The sequence below is a fragment of the Ranitomeya imitator genome, chromosome 1, assembly GCF_032444005.1.
Source record: "Ranitomeya imitator isolate aRanImi1 chromosome 1, aRanImi1.pri, whole genome shotgun sequence".
In the NCBI taxonomy this organism is placed as follows: domain Eukaryota; kingdom Metazoa; phylum Chordata; class Amphibia; order Anura; family Dendrobatidae; genus Ranitomeya; species Ranitomeya imitator.
The window spans coordinates 164468391-164488976 of record NC_091282.1 but is presented as its reverse complement, the minus strand read 5'-3'; the positions used below and the strand labels follow the sequence as shown (position 1 = coordinate 164488976).

Genomic DNA, 20586 nt, shown 5'->3' with positions numbered 1-20586 from the left:
AATATCAGAGGGTTTGGCTGACTTTAGTCTCATGTGTAAGGAGACCATAACAGACCAAAGGTTGTATCAAGCCTATGGCCACCTTGCTGACACACGCCTCAACACTAGGTCATGTACTGCCTAAGGTAGTCTGTGAGATTTTAGAATATGTGTATATGTGTAAGTAAGAAACCTAATATGATCACTAACCTTTTAGGGATAGGCACGAGTAAGAACATTTTGTCCCATATTTAACAAATATATTTTTAATTTCATCAGTGGGTAATAGCTTTAAATAAATGAGAATCTCATCCATATGAATCGATATGTAAATTACTGCTATAAATAATGGATTCACAAATGTTATGTTGATTCTGCCAAAATGGAAAAAAAATAGACTAAATATCACAGCTTGGATCCGACTCCACATGTCCTGATCACGCTGCTTGGATGTCACACATTTTCTTAACTTAGCTCCCCCCCTTCCATCCAAACAGATCTGAGGCACCTTCATGTGACACACATTATCAGATCCCGCTATTAGGTATATGTCAGCGAAGTGGCGGACTAATTCACTGCTGCATTAAAAATAAATAGGTACAGCAGATAAGTGCTTTTATAAGGCACCAGCAACTTTACGCATACAGTTCTATTACTGCTGCATTAAACTTTTTATTTAATTATTCTGCTAATAAAAACTGAATACGGCTATTCTGAATATCAGAAATAAAAAAAATCTTCGGGCATCATAGAGGTAGGACACAGCTTTACAAACTATTTCTGATATATTTCACATCGTTATTGTTAAAACAGTTAACTAAAGGGTACCTATCATTTTACCATTTAGTCTATGTTATTCCCAAATAGACATCCTACAGATCGGTGGAGGTCTGGTTCTGGGACCCCCATTATTCAGTCAATCTCTTTTTAACAGCGCTCCGGTCCTGCATGAGTGAACCTACTAAGCAGCACATGGAGAGTTTATAGGTCCGTACGCTCATGTAGGAGCGGAGCCCTAAAACTTGCTGATGTGAGCACTTGTGAGCAGTCTGATGAGCCATCAGTAAGGGGTCAGGACCAGACCCCCACCATTCTCTTAATGGGAGACATGTCAGCTGATTAATGTTGTCCATAAGACCGACAGTCATTTCAGCCAGGTAGGTTTTACACTAAAAGGCTGCAGCATGTCAGAGAAGACATACATTTAGAACCAAGAACCATCCAGGGAACATGTCGCCCAAGTGGTTAGTCCAAAAGAGAGAGGTCCTCGGGTGGCTTCTCCCTGCTCCACTCTCCAGACTGGTCTATCTCTGTAGGGCACCAGAGACCATCTTCCTGGACTAATCACCGGAGCGACATCATCACTGGCTGGGTTATAAATGGATGCTTTCGCTAAAACACCGCAGTGTTTAATATCGGGGCTATGTTCACACGTTGCCTTTTTGTTGCGTAATTTCGGCTGCCTTTTTTAATGCAAATTTGAAGCTGTATTTTACAGTACTAGCAAAAGCTATGAGATTTCAGAAATCTCTTGCAGAACACATTTGTTTTGTTTTTCCTGACTTAATTTGAAAACTGCTGTGTTTTTGCAAATTGAAGAATGCCACTTCTAAGCAAAATAAGCAGCAAAAATCGCAGGCATCAGGTTTTGCTGCATTTTTATGTGCAAAAACCTAAGGAAGTTGCATCATTTTTTGGGGGGGAGGGGGGCACTAAACTTTATCAGCATGCACAAGAGGCAATGAAAATGCAGAAAAAACACAATATAAAACACAGCAAAAATGCAACATGTGAACATAATGTAGTTGCTGACCGATTCATGCTTCCCGTCGTTCCTCATGACAGGTCCACTTGAAATTGTATGCTCTGGTTGCACGAGCTTCTTGGGGAATTGATGGTGGATAGATGTCATATAGACATAACCTAACTATACAAGTACAATGGCTTGGGTTGTGTTAGGAGTTACCCTCCTATATCGTGATATCTTTCTTTTGTGTTAGTGTAAAGGCCCCTTCACATTTAGCGACGCTGCAGCGATACCGACAACGATCCGGATCGCTGCAGCGTCGCTGTTTGCAGGGCCGCGCTTAGTAACCCGATGTTTACCCTGGTTACCATGCTAAAAGTAAAAAAAAACAAACAGTACATACTTACCTACAGCCGTCTGTCCTCCAGCGCTGCGCTCTGCTTCTCTGCTCTCCTCCTGTACTGTCTGGGAGCCGGAAAGCAGAGCGGTGACGTCACCGCTCTGCTTTCCGGCTCACAGCCAGTACAGGAGGAGTGCAGAGCGCAGCGCTGGAGGACAGACAGCTGTAGGTAAGTATGTACTGTTTGTTTTTTTTTACTTTTAGCATGGTAACCAGGGTAAACATCGGGTTACTAAGCGCGGCCCTGCGCTTAGTTACCCGATGTTTACCCTGGTTACCAGTGACGACATCGCTGAATCTGCGTCACACACGCCGATCCAGCGATGTCTCCAGGGAGTCCAGCGACGAAATAAAGTTCTGGACTTTATTCAGCGACCAACGATCTCCCAGCAGGGGCCTGATCGTTGGTCGCTGTCACACATAACGATTTCATTAACGATATCGTTGCTACGTCACAAATAGCAACGATATCGTTAACAATATCGTTATGTGTGAAGGTACCTTAAGAACGCCTCCATCAGCAGCAGAGCTGGGTTTGTAATCTGTATAACGCATAATATTATTATAGAGGGTTTTACAGTATGTAGGAGAGCAGAAATCCTATACTCCATTAACACAAGATAGTTGTAGGTACTAAAACACACTAAACAACTGAGCAAATAATGATGTAAAATGTCTGCACGTAATATTTCATTATGAATCTGATGTCAGGTTCCATTAAAGGCAGAAGACTGCGCGATCTTTAACTTTCTGTAGATAAAAAAGAATAAAAAACCATATAGTGAGTGAAAGCACCCAATGGAGGAATCCCCACTGCTCGTTCTGAGCGGTCACATTGCTGCAGAAAACCAGCTGCAAAATCTGCAGTGTAGAAACCGGAGTGCCGAGAGCTGCAGGTCCACAGGGATCACGTGGATTTCACTGGAAATGTGTGAAATCGATGACACAAATCTGCACAAAGAAACGACTTGCTGTGGATTTAAATTTTCACCCCAAAACATTTCCACAATTATTAGAAATGTTATCTCCTTTGTTGGCCCTTCATTATGGTGGAAATGTGGGGCAAGCAAATATACACAGAAGGCAAATATGCTGCATGTGCATTAACCCTAAGGCCTCATTCACATGTACGTGTTGTATCCAAGTTCCTCGCAGATACCACATGTGCCCATTATAATCTGTGCTGCTGTTCACATGTCCATGTTTTTCACGGAACGTATGTGTGTGTGCAAAACACACAGACATGTCCGTTTTTTTCTGGCACTGCGGATGACAAAGGCCAATACATGTCTAGGGGGTCGGTGAAAATACACATACAGTACATGAATGGTATCTGTACGCCATCCGGGTGCTGAACGTATATAACATTGCCAAGTAAAAGAAGCTTTCCAATGTATTTACGCATCTCTGACAAACACTGATGGTCAAAAAGGACACACGGACCATACACTGATCACACACTGATCTATAACACTGATGGTCAAAAAGGACACACGGACCGTACACTGATCACACACTGATCTACAACACTGATGACATTGATGGTCAAAAAGAACACACGGACCGTACACTGATCACACACCGATATACAACACTGATGACGCTGATGGTAAAAAAAGACACACGGATGAGACACTGATGGTAATAAAACAAAGTCAGTATATGGCGGTCATGTATGAGCGCTCAAGAGGCAGCCCAAAGGATGAAAAAAGTGTCGAGTACCACCGCAGCTCCAGCCGAACACCTCCAAGGGAGGTAGGAAGCAGGATCTGGTGATGGGAATCGGTCACAGGAGCGCTGAAAGGAAACTCTGACACAGGATAGAGTTTAGCCACACAACGCGTTTCGACGGACGTGCCGCCTTCATCAGGTGGGAGTTCTCACTCCGATTCCCATCACCAGATCCTACTGATGGTAATAAGGGACACACAAACGTACACTGATCACACAATAATCTAAAACACTTGTGATACACTGATGGTAAAAACGGACACATGGATGACACACTAATCCAAAACACGAATGGTCAAAAAGGACACACGGACAGTACACCGATCACACACTGATCTAAAACACTGATGACACTGATGGTAAAAACAGACACACGAATGAGACACTGATGGCAATAAAGCACACACGGACCATACACTGATCACATACTGATCTAAAACACTGATGGTAAAAACAGACACATGGACCGTAAACTGACCAGACACTGATCTAAAACACTGATGTCAATAAGGACACACGGACCGTACACTGATCAGACACTGATCTAAAACACTGATGACACTGATGGTAAAAACAGACACACGAATGAGACACTGATGGCAATAAAGCACACACGGACCATACACTGATCACATACTGATCTAAAACACTGATGGTAAAAACAGACACATGGACCGTAAACTGACCAGACACTGATCTAAAACACTGATGTCAATAAGGACACACGGACCGTACACTGATCAGACACTGATCTAAAACACTGATGACACTGATAGTAAAAAAGGACACACGGACTGTACACTGGGCACATACTGATCCAAATCTCTGATGACGCCAATACCATTTTTCACGTACATGGTTAAACACGGACATGTGAATGAGGCCAAAGACAGCTTTTCTTCATGACCCCGATTATAATCTGTGAACACGCATTTCGTTGGCTTTGTACTGAGGGTTATAGCCTCATTTCCGAGCTATTTTTGGCCCCAACATAAAACAATAGAAGCAAAAATGGTGATAAAAGATCCTGATGGTTCCAATACTTGTATAAAAATTAATTTCATTTAGACAATTGCTGTCACGGATATAGTGCTAGAAAACCATTGTTGGCGGCAGATGAGCAATTGGGTATAGATACCATGGATGCTGTTGAAAAGTTAAGAAATTGTATATCATGATGATAAATTTGTGGTTGTCATCCCTTTCAGGTTAACAAACAAATGTGTAGCTGTTTTTTTTATTTTAGTTTTTTTTTCTTTCATTTTTTGATACACATTAACTCCATTGTGCGCTTCTATAAAAGACAAAAGCCTCAATGAGTAGACACATTTGCATTATCTTGCAAGTCATTTGAGTTGCAGAATGGCCCAGGGAGGAAATCGAGGGATTCGTTAACCTCACCTCAGACTCCAATTAGCATTCCTAATTTAATTACGGAAATATAAATGGAAATTTTGTGTTTTCTTTTTGGCTGCACAGAAGAGATAATTCTATAAAAAGGAGTTTTTTAGATGTTTTTCTTTGTGTATAAAAAGCTTTAAACTAAAAAATATACGGTATATATATATATACGGTAATTATCCTTCGGAAAACCCTTTTCTCTCTCATTAAGTTCCAATGCATTGATTTTGTGGACTACATTTTGCAGTAATTGACAAGTATCTGTTTTGTTTGCAGTTACATCATCTTTATGATTACAACAAAGAACATTAAAACAAGACGTAATCTCGCTATGAAGCTACATGGAGACATCTAGTGTTAAACAAGAGAAAAGCAGAAGATTCTGAGGATTTTCAGGTTTCTGTTGCCTTTTTACTTTTTTTAACAGAAGAAACTAATCTTCAGTTCACCAAGGCTAAATTCCCACATTGAGTATTTGGTGCATTTTTTTCTGCGTATTTTTGTGCGGAAAAAATACACCTTGCTGTAACTGCGGTGTATGTGCAAATTGGGAAAACAGCTTGAATTCTAGTATCATCTACTGGAAGCAGCAATCCTACAAGTCAATATGGACCCTTTAGGCTAAAGTCACACTGGGCGTTATTGCTGCGTTTTTTTTATGCTAAACTGCAGGCGGCATTTGACAGTACCAGCCATGTCTATGAGATTTCAGAAATCTCATGCACACGTTTTTTTTTTGTCATCAGTATTTTGTGCTTTGCTTGTTTTTTTTGGACATACAGCATGTCACTTCTTTCAGCGTTTTTCACCCATTGAATTAAATGGAAAAAACAAATAAAAAAACCCAACCCCAAAACGGTGCATAAGACGCAGAAAAACCTGCTTTCCTGCCAAGCACTCAGGTTTTGCTGTAGAAAAAAATGCAGCAAAAACGCCTAGTGTGAACTTAGCCTTAAAGAGCCTCGCTATATGACGAGGGATAAAAGCCAAATCTCAATTTGCAGACATTGTGTTTCACGGTATTGCCCCTCGTCAGTGCAAAGCAAGAGATCTGATTTGGTAAATGAGACTGGAATCTAAGGGGTAAGGTTTCTCCTTGTGGAGAGTGACCACACTGACAAAGAGAAAAACATCGAAACACAGTGACTGCAAATTGAGATTCTGATTTGGCTTTTATCCCAAGTCATATGGCAAGGCTTGTTAAAGGGTCAATATTGACTTGTAGGACTGCTACTTCCAATAGGTGGCACTATAGTTCAAATCCTCTTCCTCTGGGAAGAGACAATTTGCATATTTAATTTCCCAGAGGAGCAATGCATGGCATTTAAGTCTCCTTATACTAGCAAGCAAGACCTGGCTTGTCACACTGCACAAGCAGAAACCTTACCCCTTAGAGCAAAGTGTACAAGTGCTTCTCACTAAATCAGAAGATCATTAAAAAGTTAACTTATTTCAGTTCTTCAATACAAAAAGTGAACCTCATATATTACGGTCTATAGTCATTACAAACAGAGTGATCTATTTCAAGTGATTATTTCTGTTAATGTTGATGATTATGGCTTCCAGTCAATGAAAACCCAAAATTCATTATCTCAGTAAATTAGAATACTTTATAACACCAGCTTGAAAAACGGTAATTAGACCTACCGGTAATTGTATTTCCAGGAATCCATCCTGACAGCACCCTGGAGGACATCCTTCTTATCCATAGTGGGACAGGAAACCACAAGAGTTTAAAAGGATCCCTCCCCCCCCCCCCCCCTTCCCTACCACTCTTCAGTGATTTTCCAAAGTAACACCTCTGGATGGATGCAAAAAAAGAATTTTATTCGAACATAACAATCATTATACAAATGTTACTTCACATAAGTATGCAGCGTATTTGACATAGGGAGGGAACTAACAGTGCTGTCAGGATGGATTCCTGGAAATACAATTACCGGTAGGTCTAATTACCGTTTTCCAGGTCACCACCTGACAGCACCCTGGAGAAGTACCAAAGGAGATATTTTTAGTCCTAGGGTGGGACTACTGTATGAAGCACCTTCCTGCCAAAGGCTAATTGAGATGACACCACGTCTAGTTTGTAATGCTTAGAAAAGGTACTGAGACTAGACCAGGATGCAGCCCTGCAGATCCGATCTGCCGAAGCACCCCCTTTCTCTGCCCATGAAGCGGCGACAGCCCTGGATGATTGAGCTTTTAAGCTGCCTGGGGGACTCTTTCCCTGTGCCTCATATGCTAGGCTAATGGTGGACCTAATCCATCTCACAATGGTACATTTTGATGCTTTTTTCCCTTTATTAGGACGTCTAAAGAGGACAAATAGATTAGTATCCTGTCTCCAGGCCCTAGTTGCCTCCAAGTACTTAAGTACGGTCTCCCTAACATCCAAGTTATGATAAAATTTTTCCTTCTGGTTTTTGGGAAACTGACAAAATGATGGAAGCACTACCTCCTGATTCATATTTGAATCTGAGACCACCTTAGGAAGAAAGCCTGGGTCAAGTCTTAAAGGGAAGGTGCCATAAAAAAAAAATTTTTTTCAGAAATTGTAAAAATGTAAAGAATTAATGATTACATTTTCTTAAAAAATATTATCATTTGTTTATAATTTAGTAAAATATGAAAAATAATTTGAAAAGTTTTGGAATTTCCACTTTTCAACACTAGGGGGAGCAGCTGCTGAAATTTCAGAAAAAGCTAGTGTACAAATAGCTCACATTACAGCACTGCAGTAATTATGGGCGGAGTCTGCTGACCTGTGTGATGTCTCCTCCCCTTCTGGGTGTTTGCTAAGGGATTAGAGAGGATGAGATTCAGGGACCCAGTGAGCAGCCATTTTGTTGGTGACTGCAGAGTATGGCTGCCGTCACACTATCAGTATTTGGTCAGTATTTTACCTCAGTATTTGTAAGCCAAAACCAGGAGTGGAACAAATAGAGGAAAAGTATAATAGAAACATATGCACCACTTCTGCATTTATCACCCACTCCTGGATTTGGCTTACAAATACTGAGGTAAAATACTGACCAAATACGGAGCGTGGACGGCAAACCTTAGGCTACTTTCACACTAGCGATTTTGGCTGTACGGTGCAATGCGTCATTCAGGAGAAAAAACGCATCCTGCAAAGTTGTCTGCAGGATGCGTTTTTCCCCATAGACTAACATTACCGACGCATGTAACGTTTGTGCGTCGAGTCCACCATTTTCGACCGCGCATGCACGGCCGAAACTCCGCACCCTCATGCCCAGACCTTACAATGGGGCAACGGAAGCGTCGCAAGACTGCTTCCGCTGCCCACGTCGGGCATTTCTTTCACAGCATGCGTCAGTACGACGCACTGTGAAAGGCCCGTACCGACGCTAGTGTGAAAGCAGCCTTATACTGACAAGTAGACAGTCACCATGGCAGGCAACAAGGATTCTGGGAGATATGTGGTGGAGGGAGCAGGGTGACAGCAGCACAGAGTATTTCAGGAGAGCAGTGTGCTGGTCTATAGGGGCCCCCTGTTTGGTGCGCGGAGCAGCCAGGGATTATACATAGAGCGCTGTCTTATACACATGGATGGACCGTCTGCTCCACAGAAATCCAGGAAACATTTCTGAGGATTGATGGCCTGTTCTGATCCAGACTTTGCATGCAGACCCCATTCCCCTCCTCAGATCCTGTCCTGGCGATGTGTGAAAGCGAGGCGACAGGCACAGTCGGGGTGAGGCTGGGAAGGAAATGTAGCCATATAGTAACAATAAAAATGAGACCCCTCTCTTCAGCTGCCTCACCAGCCTTCCCCTGACTACACCTAACTGGAGGTCATGCTGCCCCCTCTATTACCCCAGACCCGCGTGCAGGTGCTCAGCCAGAACCACCCTAGAATGGGTCCGCTTTCTGAATATAATACTGACATACAGATCACACATAATACCGCCATGTAGATCACACATAAAACCACCATATAATTCTCACATAATACTGCCACATAGATAGATCACACATAATCCCACAATACAGTTCTCATATAATCCCGTCATATAGTTCTTATATTATTGCACCATACTGATCAAACATAATACAACCATACATATTACATATAATACTGTCATATAGATCACACATAATGCCATCATACAGGTCACACATAATAATTAGCGGCATCAAGTGTGGTCTATATGGCAGCATTATGTAAAAAATATACATTATATGGTGGCATCATGTTTGATCTATATGGCAGCAGTATGCAAAAAATATATATATGGCAACATTACGTTCCGTCCATATTACAGTATTATGTAATAGATATATCTGGCGGCATTATGTATGACCTATATGGCAGTATTATGTAATAAATATATATGGCGGTATATTTATTATGTAAAGGCAGGAAAGTTGTGAGCTATGCCCTTCTGTGACCCCCACAATTATTTATTTATGTATTTTCTTTTGGGGGGGGGGGGGGGGGCAATTAGACCTTATGCTATGTCGCCCTATGATTTGTATGTACGCCCCTGGTGACGATCCTCACAGCTTGTCCTGAAAGACAGCAGGCTTGGGGTGTCGGTGAGATTGAGGTGGGTTTCAGGGAGCAGGAGATGGGTGTCAGGGGGCATGGGGTGGGTCAGTGATCTTAGGGTGGGTGTCAGGGCCCAGTCTCAGTCTTTCCTCTTCTGCTCCCTGGATCACTAGTCTCAGACCACCTGCCCTCTGCTCTGCACTGTATAGTAGGACGATCAGGCAGGAGACCTGAGGAGCTGCAGGACTACAACACTTAGGAGCTCAGTCCTGGCATGCTGGGACTTGTAGTGAAACAGCAGCTAGAGCTTGCTGAGTGTCATCACCCCCTGGGTCTGCTTCCTTGTGCCAACCATAGCCCAAATGTTAGAACACTATTACTGTGCCAACCATAGCCCACCTCTTTACACTGTGCAGACCTCCCACCTGATCCATAGGTGAAGCCCCCAGGCTGCTGCCTGCCTGCACACTGATCCCCCTGCACCATGCACAGCTGCAGGCAGGGAAGGGTTAACCATTACAGGCCAGCCTGGGTGCCGCCCTTTGTAACCAGGAGGGATCCCCTGCTGCAGAGAATCATGGGGCTTCAGACTCCAGGCTGCAATCTACAGGGACAGTCACTGTGTGGGGTGATGAAGTGTTGCCACAGATCAGTGCTGCACACATAACGCTCCATGTACAGGGAGACACACTGCTGCTGCTGGGGGATTTCCTGCCCCTGGACTGAGGGAGGAAGCTTTCAGCAACACAGGGCAGGTCGGCAGTGATCGCAGCCTGTACTGTAATAAGTACAGGCTGTGATCACTGCTAATGCTGCAGATACTTACCCCAAACCCTCGCTCCCAGCAGCTTCTCCTCAACATCTTCTGTCCTCGCAGCCCACAGCAAACAAAATGGCCGCGATCTCCTCTCACAGCTCCTCTCACAGCTGTGACGTAGCAGCCCAGTCAGCGTGTCCAGGTCACAGCTGAGAGGCAGGAGGAGCGGCCTCAATGTAAGAGATGCGGTCGGGGTCCGACTGTTGGCTCCTATGTCCATGTGTGCCATAAGTGAGGTGTGCAAGTGTCGTTCCCAGACACACACACCCCCACTAGTCAAAATGGCAGCCCCCAGTGGCACACACAAATGTCAATAAATAAAAAACTATTAAAGTAGTTAATTTAATTTTGTATTAAAAATAATTGATTGTATAATCAATAATTATTAATACAAAAATTAAAATCATGGCACCTTCCCTTTAAGACTAGTCTATCCTAAAATATTTGCAAATAGGGATCTTGAGTGGACAGGGCCTGCAGTTCCCCCAGTCTCTTAGACGAAGTAATGGCCACTAGAAAGGTGCTTTGAGGGAAAGATTAGCTATGTCTATATCCTCAGCTAGATCAAAAGGATTTTTACACAATTCATTAAGGACCAGGTTAAGATCCCAAGGTGGGATGGTACTCCTGATTAAGGGTCTTTGCCTCAGAACTGCCCTAAAAAAACGAGCTATCCAGGGGTGGCAGGCCAGAGAACAATCATAAAATATGCTGAGGGCTGCCACTTGAACTCTCAGAGTACTCGGTTTAAGACCTTTCTTAAACCCCTGCTGCAAAAAATCAAGGATTTTGGGAATGTTAGGGTGATCAAGATCAACCATCGTGTCTCCACAAAAATTTCTTCCAAATTTTTAAATAAATTGCAGTTTAGAAGTTACTGGCTTCCTACTTACTTGAAGGATGGAGATGACCTCTTCCGATAGACCTTTCGCTTTCAGGATCTGGCGTTCAGGATCCAAGCTGCTAACTGGAGGCTGTCTGGGTTCTGATGAAGAATCGGGCCCTGGAGGAGTAGATCTCTTCTTTTCGGAAGGAGAATAGGTTCTTCTACCACCAACTTTTTTAGTAAGGGGATCCAGCTCCTCTTGGGCCAGAACAGAACCACTAGAATGATCTGAGCTCTGTCCTCGTATATCTTCCTGAGGATTCTTGGGATTAATGCAAGAGGGGGGAAAGCATATAAGAGACCCATGCTCCATGATTGAGAGAGCGCGTCTACTCCCGCCGGTCTTTCCCAAGGGATCAGTGAATAAAAGGTGCTTACCTTCGCGTTCCCTCTGACGGCGAATAAGTCCACCTCTGGTGTTCCCCAGCAGTGGCATAGCTCGCTGAAAACTTCGCTGTTTAGCTCCCACTCCGTAGCTGACAGCTTTTTTCTGTTCAGAAAATCCGCCACCTGGTTCCTCTAACCCTCCTGATGCACCACTGAAATTGAGAGAACCGATCTCTCCGCCCAACTGAAGATTTGATCCACTAGCTGTTGTAATTTTGGATGTCTTGGACCACCCTGATGCCGAAGAAAGGCTACCGTCGTCGTGTTGTCCGAGAGAATCTTCAGGTGTTTGTTCTTTAGCAGACTTTGTGCTGAATAGTAGGGCTGTAGGGTCGGAGTCGTGGAGTCGGAGGTAGTTTTGGTTGGATTCGGAGTCGGTAGAAATGTACCGACTCCAGCTTTAAAAAAAAGTATTAATATTTCATAATTGAACTTTCATATGAATTTTATAAATGTTACTCAAATATATATGTTCTATCAAACTATGAACAACAGTGATAAGCAGTTCTGCTGGAGATAGAGACATTTCTTACTTCTTGTGTGTCACTGTTCTCCACTGCCCTTATCTAATCTTATACTTGGTTAACCTCATGCTGCCCCAGCCCCCTACTTACAATGTATGAAACTGAAAGTGAAAATGTGTTGCAAATTCTTAGTAGTAAAGCTCCTCCTCTAGACTAGATGTTTGGTGTGCGTCTTCCAAGCATCTCACAGCTGCTACTCAGAAGAGGAAGACTGTAAGAAGTATTATCCTTTCAACAAACTTTGCATCAGTTAACTGTGAGTACATGAGGAATAATAGAATTTAATTTCGAAAAATATTTGGATCACAAGGACCGTGCAAAGCGTTCCCGCATAGAAGAGTCATCCCCATCAAAGAACACAGCCAGTACATTTCAGCAGAATTTTTCATGTGCACTAAAAGAAATTGAGAAATTGAGAAATTTGACCGTTCATCAAAAATAACAGTGCAACAAGCGATTCCTCTGTATCCTGACATTGTCAGAGATGTTGCCCGAGTGGTTATGTAAGGTTATACACATGGGAAGAAGGAATCAATATCACCATTACACACTGAATGGGAGACCACTGGGTAAATCTGACAGGGAGAAGGACTTGGGGATCCTAGTTAATGATAAACTTACCTGGAGCAGCCAGTGCCAGGCAGCAGCTGCCAAGGCAAACAGGATCATGGGGTGCATTAAAAGAGGTCTGGATACACATGATGAGAGCATTATACTGCCTCTGTACAAATCCCTAGTTAGACCGCACATGGAGTACTGTGTCCAGTTTTGGGCACCGGTGCTCATGAAGGATATAATGGAACTAGAGAGAGTACAAAGGAGGGCAACAAAATTAATAAAGGGGATGGGAGAACTACAATACCCAGATAGATTAGCGAAATTAGGATTATTTAGTCTAGAAAAAAGACGACTGAGGGGCGATCTAATAACCATGTATAAGTATATAAGGGGACAATACAAATATCTCGCTGAGGATCTGTTTATACCAAGGAAGGTGACGGGCACAAGGGGGCATTCTTTGCGTCTGGAGGAGAGAAGGTTTTTCCACCAACATAGAAGAGGATTCTTTACTGTTAGGGCAGTGAGAATCTGGAATTGCTTGCCTGAGGAGGTGGTGATGGCGAACTCAGTCGAGGGGTTCAAGAGAGGCCTGGATGTCTTCCTGGAGCAGAACAATATTGTATCATACAATTATTAGGTTCTGTAGAAGGACGTAGATCTGGGGATTTATTATGATGGAATATAGGCTGAACTGGATGGACAAATGTCTTTTTTCGGCCTTACTAACTATGTTACTGCTTTGCCACCAACCCAAGTTAGTGTAGAGAGACTGACTCCAGTTGACACAAGGAATGCAGGCCGTCATCAACCTCAGGATCTTTATCGCATCCCTGATGGACACTCGGCTTCTTGAAAAATGGCGAATTCTTATTACATCGGTCCGCTTCTCGTCTGGAAGAAAAGATTGTCTGACAATTGAGTCTAGGAGAACTCCTAGAAACTTTATTCTTGGTTTGGGTGTCAGGTCTGACTTTGACCAGTTCACCACCCAACCTAATTTCTGCAGAGTGGAGATCACCAACTGACAGTCGATCTTGAGCTGCCCTATAGAGTCCGTCACTAATAGGAAATCTTCTAAATAGGGTACTATCGTGATGTTTTGATTTCTCAGATAAGCCACTATTTCTACTACAATCTTTGTTAAAATCCCTGGGAGCTGTCGCCAACCTGAAAGGGAGGCAGCAAAACTGATAATGGTAGATTCTTCCTTCTTTTTCTACCGCAAATCTGAGGTATTTTTGGTGATCTAAGCAGATTGGTACGTGATAATATGCACTCTTTAGGTCTAAGGTGCACATTACCACGTCCTTTCCTAAGAGGGGAATTGTAGTGCGAATGGATTCCATTTTGAACCTCTTGTATTCTAGCCATTTGTTTAGAGGTTTATTATAGTTCTGGATTCCCCAGAGGGCTTTTTTACAGAGAAGAGGCCTGAGTAATGACCTCTTCCTATCTCCTGTTGAGGAACTGGGGATATTGCTGCCATTCGCAGAAGATCCTGGGTGTCCAACCACATAGGGGAGACTGAAGAGAGATGGACGTTGGACTCAAAAAATCTTTCTGGGGGAAGGGAGTTGAATTCTATTTTGTACCCCGAGATATAACCTGGAGAACCCAAGGACTTCTGGTAATCTTCCCCCATTCTATCCGAAAGTTCAACAGTCGCCCTCCTATTCTGTTGACGTCATTTCTTTCGGAATTCTGATCTGGAAGTCGAGGGACCTGAATCCCTATTTTTGTTCCTATTTTCTCCCCCTTTTTGATAGCTCCATCTCCCTTGCTTTCCCTTACCCCTATAGTCTGATCTCTGACTATAATAGGGACTGCGAAAGGGCTGGTATTTCCTACGTTTTTCCTCTGGAAACCCTTTCTTTTCATCTGAAGCTTTTTCCAGGATATCATCAAGAATAGGTCCAAAGACCCTACCCCCTAAGAAAGGGATGGAGCACAGCTTATTTTTAGAATGGACATCACCTGACCAGTTTTTCAACCATATGGCTCTCTTGGCTGCATTTGATAAAGATTGGCCTCTAGCTGTAAACCTAACCGACTCTGCAGTAGCATCTGCTAGGAAACCGGTTGCTAGCTTTAGTAGAGGAATTGTCTTAATAATGGTCTCTGTAGGGGTTCTAGCTGACAACTGATCTTTCAAGTCATCTACCCACAAATGCATAGCCCGCACCACAGATGTTGCCGCTATATTTGTGCGGATTACCGCCGCTGAGCTTTCCCAGGCTCTTTTTAAGAGTCCATCCGCCTTACGATCCTTCAGCTCCTTTAAGTTAGAGGAGTCCTCAAATGGAATGGCGGTTCTCTTAGAAACTTTCGCAAGAGGAATGTCAATTTTTGGGATATCCACCCAGTCCTTGACTTCTTCATGATCGAAAGGGAGGCGGAGTCTAAAGTCTTTAGGAATTGATAATCTCCTTTCTGCTTCCTCCCATTCTTCCAAAATCATAGAACAAATATGGGCATTAACAGGAAACATTTTTGAGGTCTGGGAACGCAGCCCCCCAAACATTTCATCCTGAACCGACAGAGTAGATGCGGGTTTTTCAATCTACATAGTCTGTCCAACTGCTCACAGACAGATATTTCTTCCCCCTCTCTGGAGGATCTCTGCTTAACCCTTCCCTCTTCCAGATCTGAATCAAAAGAGCTGTCCTCGGACGACAGATCCGATTCTCTCTGTCTTTTCTTGGATCTCTGTGGATCCTGGGGGTCAGGCTGGATAGGCTGAGGAAATGTTAGGCCAGATATTGAGGCTTGCACCTCCTCTATGACAATGGTTCTCATATTTGTCATCAGAGAGGCCTGTTCTTCACCCACGATACGACTGGTGCATGACTCGCATAGGGACTTCTGCCAGGAGTCCTTCAGTCTTATGGCACAAATGGGACATTTCCTGCACTTCCCGGATTTCTTAGCCGCAGACGCCTATAACACATAATATATATATAGAGATAAAACTCAAATGGGCCTATCGAGATCAAATACTCTGACCAGGCCTCCGCCTGGGACTCACATGCGCCTGGGCCTCTTGCATTGTCTCGGGTTTCGGATTATCCTCCATGCTGCCGGATAAGCCCCCTCAGCCCACACATACCTTTTATACCGATGCCGCCATGTCCCGGACCTCCAACGCTCAGGGAGAAGGAGACGAAGACGCTGACCCATGCTGCCGGCCACGACCCGGAAGTGACGAGCGCGACAGCCACGAACCGGAAGTGACTCGCGCGGGAGCGCGATCCGGAAGTGAGCATGTGCCGCGCTCCCGGACTGCAGCCACGCCGATCCCAATCCTCCGAGATGACCTGTGGCATCACCCCCCGGATTCGCTTGCTAAGGATCCTACCCTGCAGAGGAGTCCTTCTAGCAGGTACATCGGGGTCTTGCGCCCAGGGTCGAGAGCCCCCCCAGGGGGAAGCGACCCTAAACCAGAAGCAGCGCTACACCAGTTGAAGCTGAGGGACCCTATAGCTCGGGTGTCAGCTTGGCAGAGTCTTCTAGTGGGAAGGAAGAGGCCGAGCCCCCCCGATCCACACTCTCTGCACGGGAGAGACGGACGAACTCTCGTCGTTCCCATCCACAGTTGGACAGGAAAAACACTGAAGGGTGGTAGGGGGAGGGTCCTTTTAAACTCTCGTGGCTTCCTGTCCCACAATGGATAAGAAGTACGTCCTCCAGGGTGCTGTCAGGTGGTGACCTTGAAAATTATTTTAAAATCTGAAATGTTGGCCTACTGGAATGTATGTTCAGTAAATGCACTCAATACTTGGCCGGTGCTCCTTTTGCATCAATGTGGCGTGGCATGGAGGCAATCAGCCTGTGGCACTGCTGACGAGTTATGGAAGCCCAGGTTGCTTTGTTAGCAGCCTTCAGCTCGTCTGCATTGATAGGTCTGGTGTCTCTCATCTTGATCTTGACAATATCCCATACATTCTTTATGTAAGAATGTAATGTAAGGAGTTAAGGTCAGGCGAGTTTGCTGGCCAATCAAGCACAGTGTGTTTTTAAACCAGGAATTGGTACTTTTGGCAGTGTGAATAGGTGCCAAGTCCTGCTGGAGAATGAAATTTCAATATCCAAAAAGCTTCTCATCAGAGGGAAGCGCATGAAGTGCTCTAAAATTTACTGGTAGATGGCTGCGCTGACTTTGGTCTTGATAAAACACAGTGCACCTACACCAGGAGATGACATGGCTCCCCAAACCATCACTGATTGTGGATACTTCACAGTAGACCTCAAGCAGCTTGGATTGTGGCCTCTCCACTCTTCCTCCAGACTCTAGGACCTTGATTTCCAAATGAAATGCAAAATTTACTTTAATCTGAAAACAACACCTTTGACCACTGAGCAATAGTCCAGTTCTTTTTCTCCTTTGCTAAGGTAAGACGCGCCTGGCATTGTCTATTGGTCATGAGTGGCTTGACACAAGGAATGCGACACTTGTAGCCCATGTCCTGGTTACATCTGTGTGTAGTGGCTCTTGAAGCAATGACTCCAGCAGCAGTCCACTCCTTGTAAATCTCCCCAAAATTTTTGAATAGCCTTTTCTTAATCCTTTCAAGGCTGCGGCTATCCCGGTTGCTTGTGCACCATTTACTACCACACTTTTTCCTTCCACTCAACTTTCCATTAATATGCTTGGATACAGCACTCTGAACAGCCAGCTTCTTTAGCAACTACCTTTTGCGAGTTACCCTCCTTGACAGATGTCATTGACACACTCCACAAGTCAGCAGTCCTACTGAAACAGACTAAGGAACCTTTTTAAATGCTTAGGAAGCTTTTGCAGGTGTTTCGTGTTAATTATTCTAATTTACTGAGATAATGACTTTGGGGCTTTCATTGGCTGTAAGTCATAATCATCAACATGAACAGAAACAAACACTTGAAATAGATCACTCTGTTTGTAATGACTATATATGAGTTTCACTTTTTGTATTGAAGGACTGAAATAAATTAACTTTTTGATGAGATTCTAACTTTGTGAGAAGCAACTGTATGTGCTTTTTTACACTGCAGAAACTGACTTATGGTGAGATTATGACATCTGTGACATGTAAATATCTCTTGTAGTAAATCAGCATTTTATTTTTGGGTTTTCCCTACAGGCATGAATGAGATGAGGAAGATCCACAAACAAAAAACGCACATGCAGCAGAAATGCAATAAAACCACGTGCTATCCACACAAGTTTTATCAAAACCAAGGAACAGGTTTCCAAACCAAACCAGCTCGACGTGACATACCAAAAAGACAAAAACTGCAGCGGACAAAAAGTAAAAATGGTTGTCGAAAAAAAAAAATTGAAAAAAAAGGAAAATAATGCAATTCATCTAATTGGTGCAGAAATGCTGCAGAAAATCTGCGGAAATGCACCAAACACTCTTTGTGGGGACAAATACAATAACAGTAAAAGTACGGTAGATAGTTGTAAAGAAAGGTTCCCTTCATCACTGTGCCATTTACCACTTACAGCTTTGTATTGTATTGCTGAGTTTGTCACTTAGCACAATTAGTCATTATACCACATTATATGTTTTACTAGAAGATTTCTGACATCAAATGTAAGCTTACACAAACTAAATGTCACGGCTCTGTTGTTGGGTGTCCCAGGACCAAGGGCTCCTTCCCTGTTCCTAACACTAGGGGCACCCTAGCTCACCCTGTTCCCTGGATTACTTCTGATGGTGAAGACGCCGGGGCCACGTACCTTGCCTTAACTCCAGAATTCGCCCTCAGTTTGTACCCTTCACCCACTCAAGGAAGAGGTGAGAAGTAGTGTACCATAATACACCAACCAGACTAACAAGGTAACACGAACCGGGATAAATGAGAATACCAATCATACAAATATACACACATAAACAACAGAGGTAAACACTGGGGAATGGAGGATAGGGTTAAACCAAAGTAGAAGAAAGGGAATTATCACACACTGAAAACCTAGCAACAGTCACAGATAAATCCATCAAATGCGTTCTCCAATAACAAACACCAACAACCTCCAGTCATGCAGCATAAGCTACCTCTGACAATGAGTGCTACCCAAGACCCAGTTTATATAGGAGATGGGGGTAGCTAACAGTGGACAGCTGGGGGCCTAAATTCAGGAAAGTTTCCAGGAGTTCTCAACTTGAGCAGTATAACCCCTGCACTGCTGAAAGAAACTTACAGTGTTTAATATGAACGTGGAGTGGGTCCTCTCTGTCGTGGTAAACCCATGACACTAAAGTTATATCTGCTGACAGACTGAACACTATTGGTCAAAGCTACATATTTTCTCATTATATCAGGAGCAAATCTAAAGAAGTGCTCTAAAGGCATATTAGAAATTAAAAAAAAATCTGTTAATGGAATATCAGTGATTACTTGTGCACAAAGTAACTGTTGCACAGGCGCTTGGTGCACCCTTTTTGTGGCTGAGCAGTTCAGTACACCTTCCCACCTACCTGTTTTCCATCTATAGTAGTGTGACAAAGTGTTTGTCCCTTACTGACTTACTATTCTTTTGCATGTTTGTCACACTTAAATATTTCAGATCACCAAACAAATTGAAATATTAGACAAAGATCATTTGAACTCTGCCTCCCAAAGATGTGATAAACCACAGCTAATTTATGTTTTAAGGGGGGTAGGGTAATCACTTTTTCACACAGGGCCCTGTAGGTTTGGATGTCTTTTTCCCTTAATAATAAAGGTCTTCAATAAAAAACTGCATTTTGTGTTTACTTATGTTATCTTTATCTAATATTGAAATTTGATTGGTGATCTGACACATTTTGAGTGTGACAAACATGCAAAGGATAGGAAATCAGGAAGGGGGCAAACACTTTTTCACACAACTGTATCTCTACTCTCTTCTTCCTTGATTGACAGCTCTGGCTTTACATGAGCCAGAAGAGGGCGGCGACACCTGACTAACAAGTAGGTGGGCTATTCCCCCGAGTCGCTCCGCCATGGCAACAGTGTAACGAGCTGTGCTTGGTTTGAACAGTCATTTTGTGGTGACAGATTCTCTTTAATAAAACTAAGGGTCTATACTACTCTGCTGAGCGCTATATCCCTTCAGATACTCTTACAAAGCTGAATATGGGGCATATACAGCCCAAATTCAGTTTTCCACAAAAAAAGATAAAAGTGTGCTACTAACCCTTCATCTAGAATTTGGAAGATGTCAAGCAGCAGACCTAACCCACCAATCAAAATTTTTGACATCCATCTAAGATACATCAAAAGTAGAAACTACGGATTTTTTAAATTATAATGTGACCAGTTCTACCAGTACAGTCTGACCAAAAATGACCTGTTGGGGGGCCAAAAGTACCTGCAGATGTCCTCACCTGATGACTGTGCTGCAGTTTGCCCTGCATGGCTTGGCATATCTCAATCATTCGTATTAGCTCTACTCTGGTGACTTGTACGTCAGGAGTGCGGTTTTCACTGGCAAGTAGAGACCTGATTTGAAAAGGGAATTAAAAGACTTAAGACGCTGAATTTGCTTAAAAAGACAAAAATGTATATTTTTAAAAAGGTATAATAGATTTGACATAGATTGCACAGATGTGAAATGTATAGTGATAGCTACATACAATCACTCATATCATGACAAAAGTTACGCGTAAGCAGATCTA

At 43.3% G+C, this 20586-nt stretch overlaps 1 protein-coding gene across 3 annotated transcripts in view; it reads right to left on the bottom strand.

Annotated features, from left to right (window-relative positions):
• Positions 1 to 20586, bottom strand: part of LOC138664991 (uncharacterized) — a 201978-nt gene that overhangs the window by 136767 nt on the left and 44625 nt on the right. For all 3 annotated transcript variants that reach the window (XM_069752115.1, XM_069752110.1, XM_069752124.1), the window contains one exon: positions 20296 to 20410. In XM_069752115.1, the coding sequence (XP_069608216.1) occupies positions 20296 to 20410 (115 nt within the window). The remainder of the gene's footprint in view (positions 1 to 20295; positions 20411 to 20586) is intronic.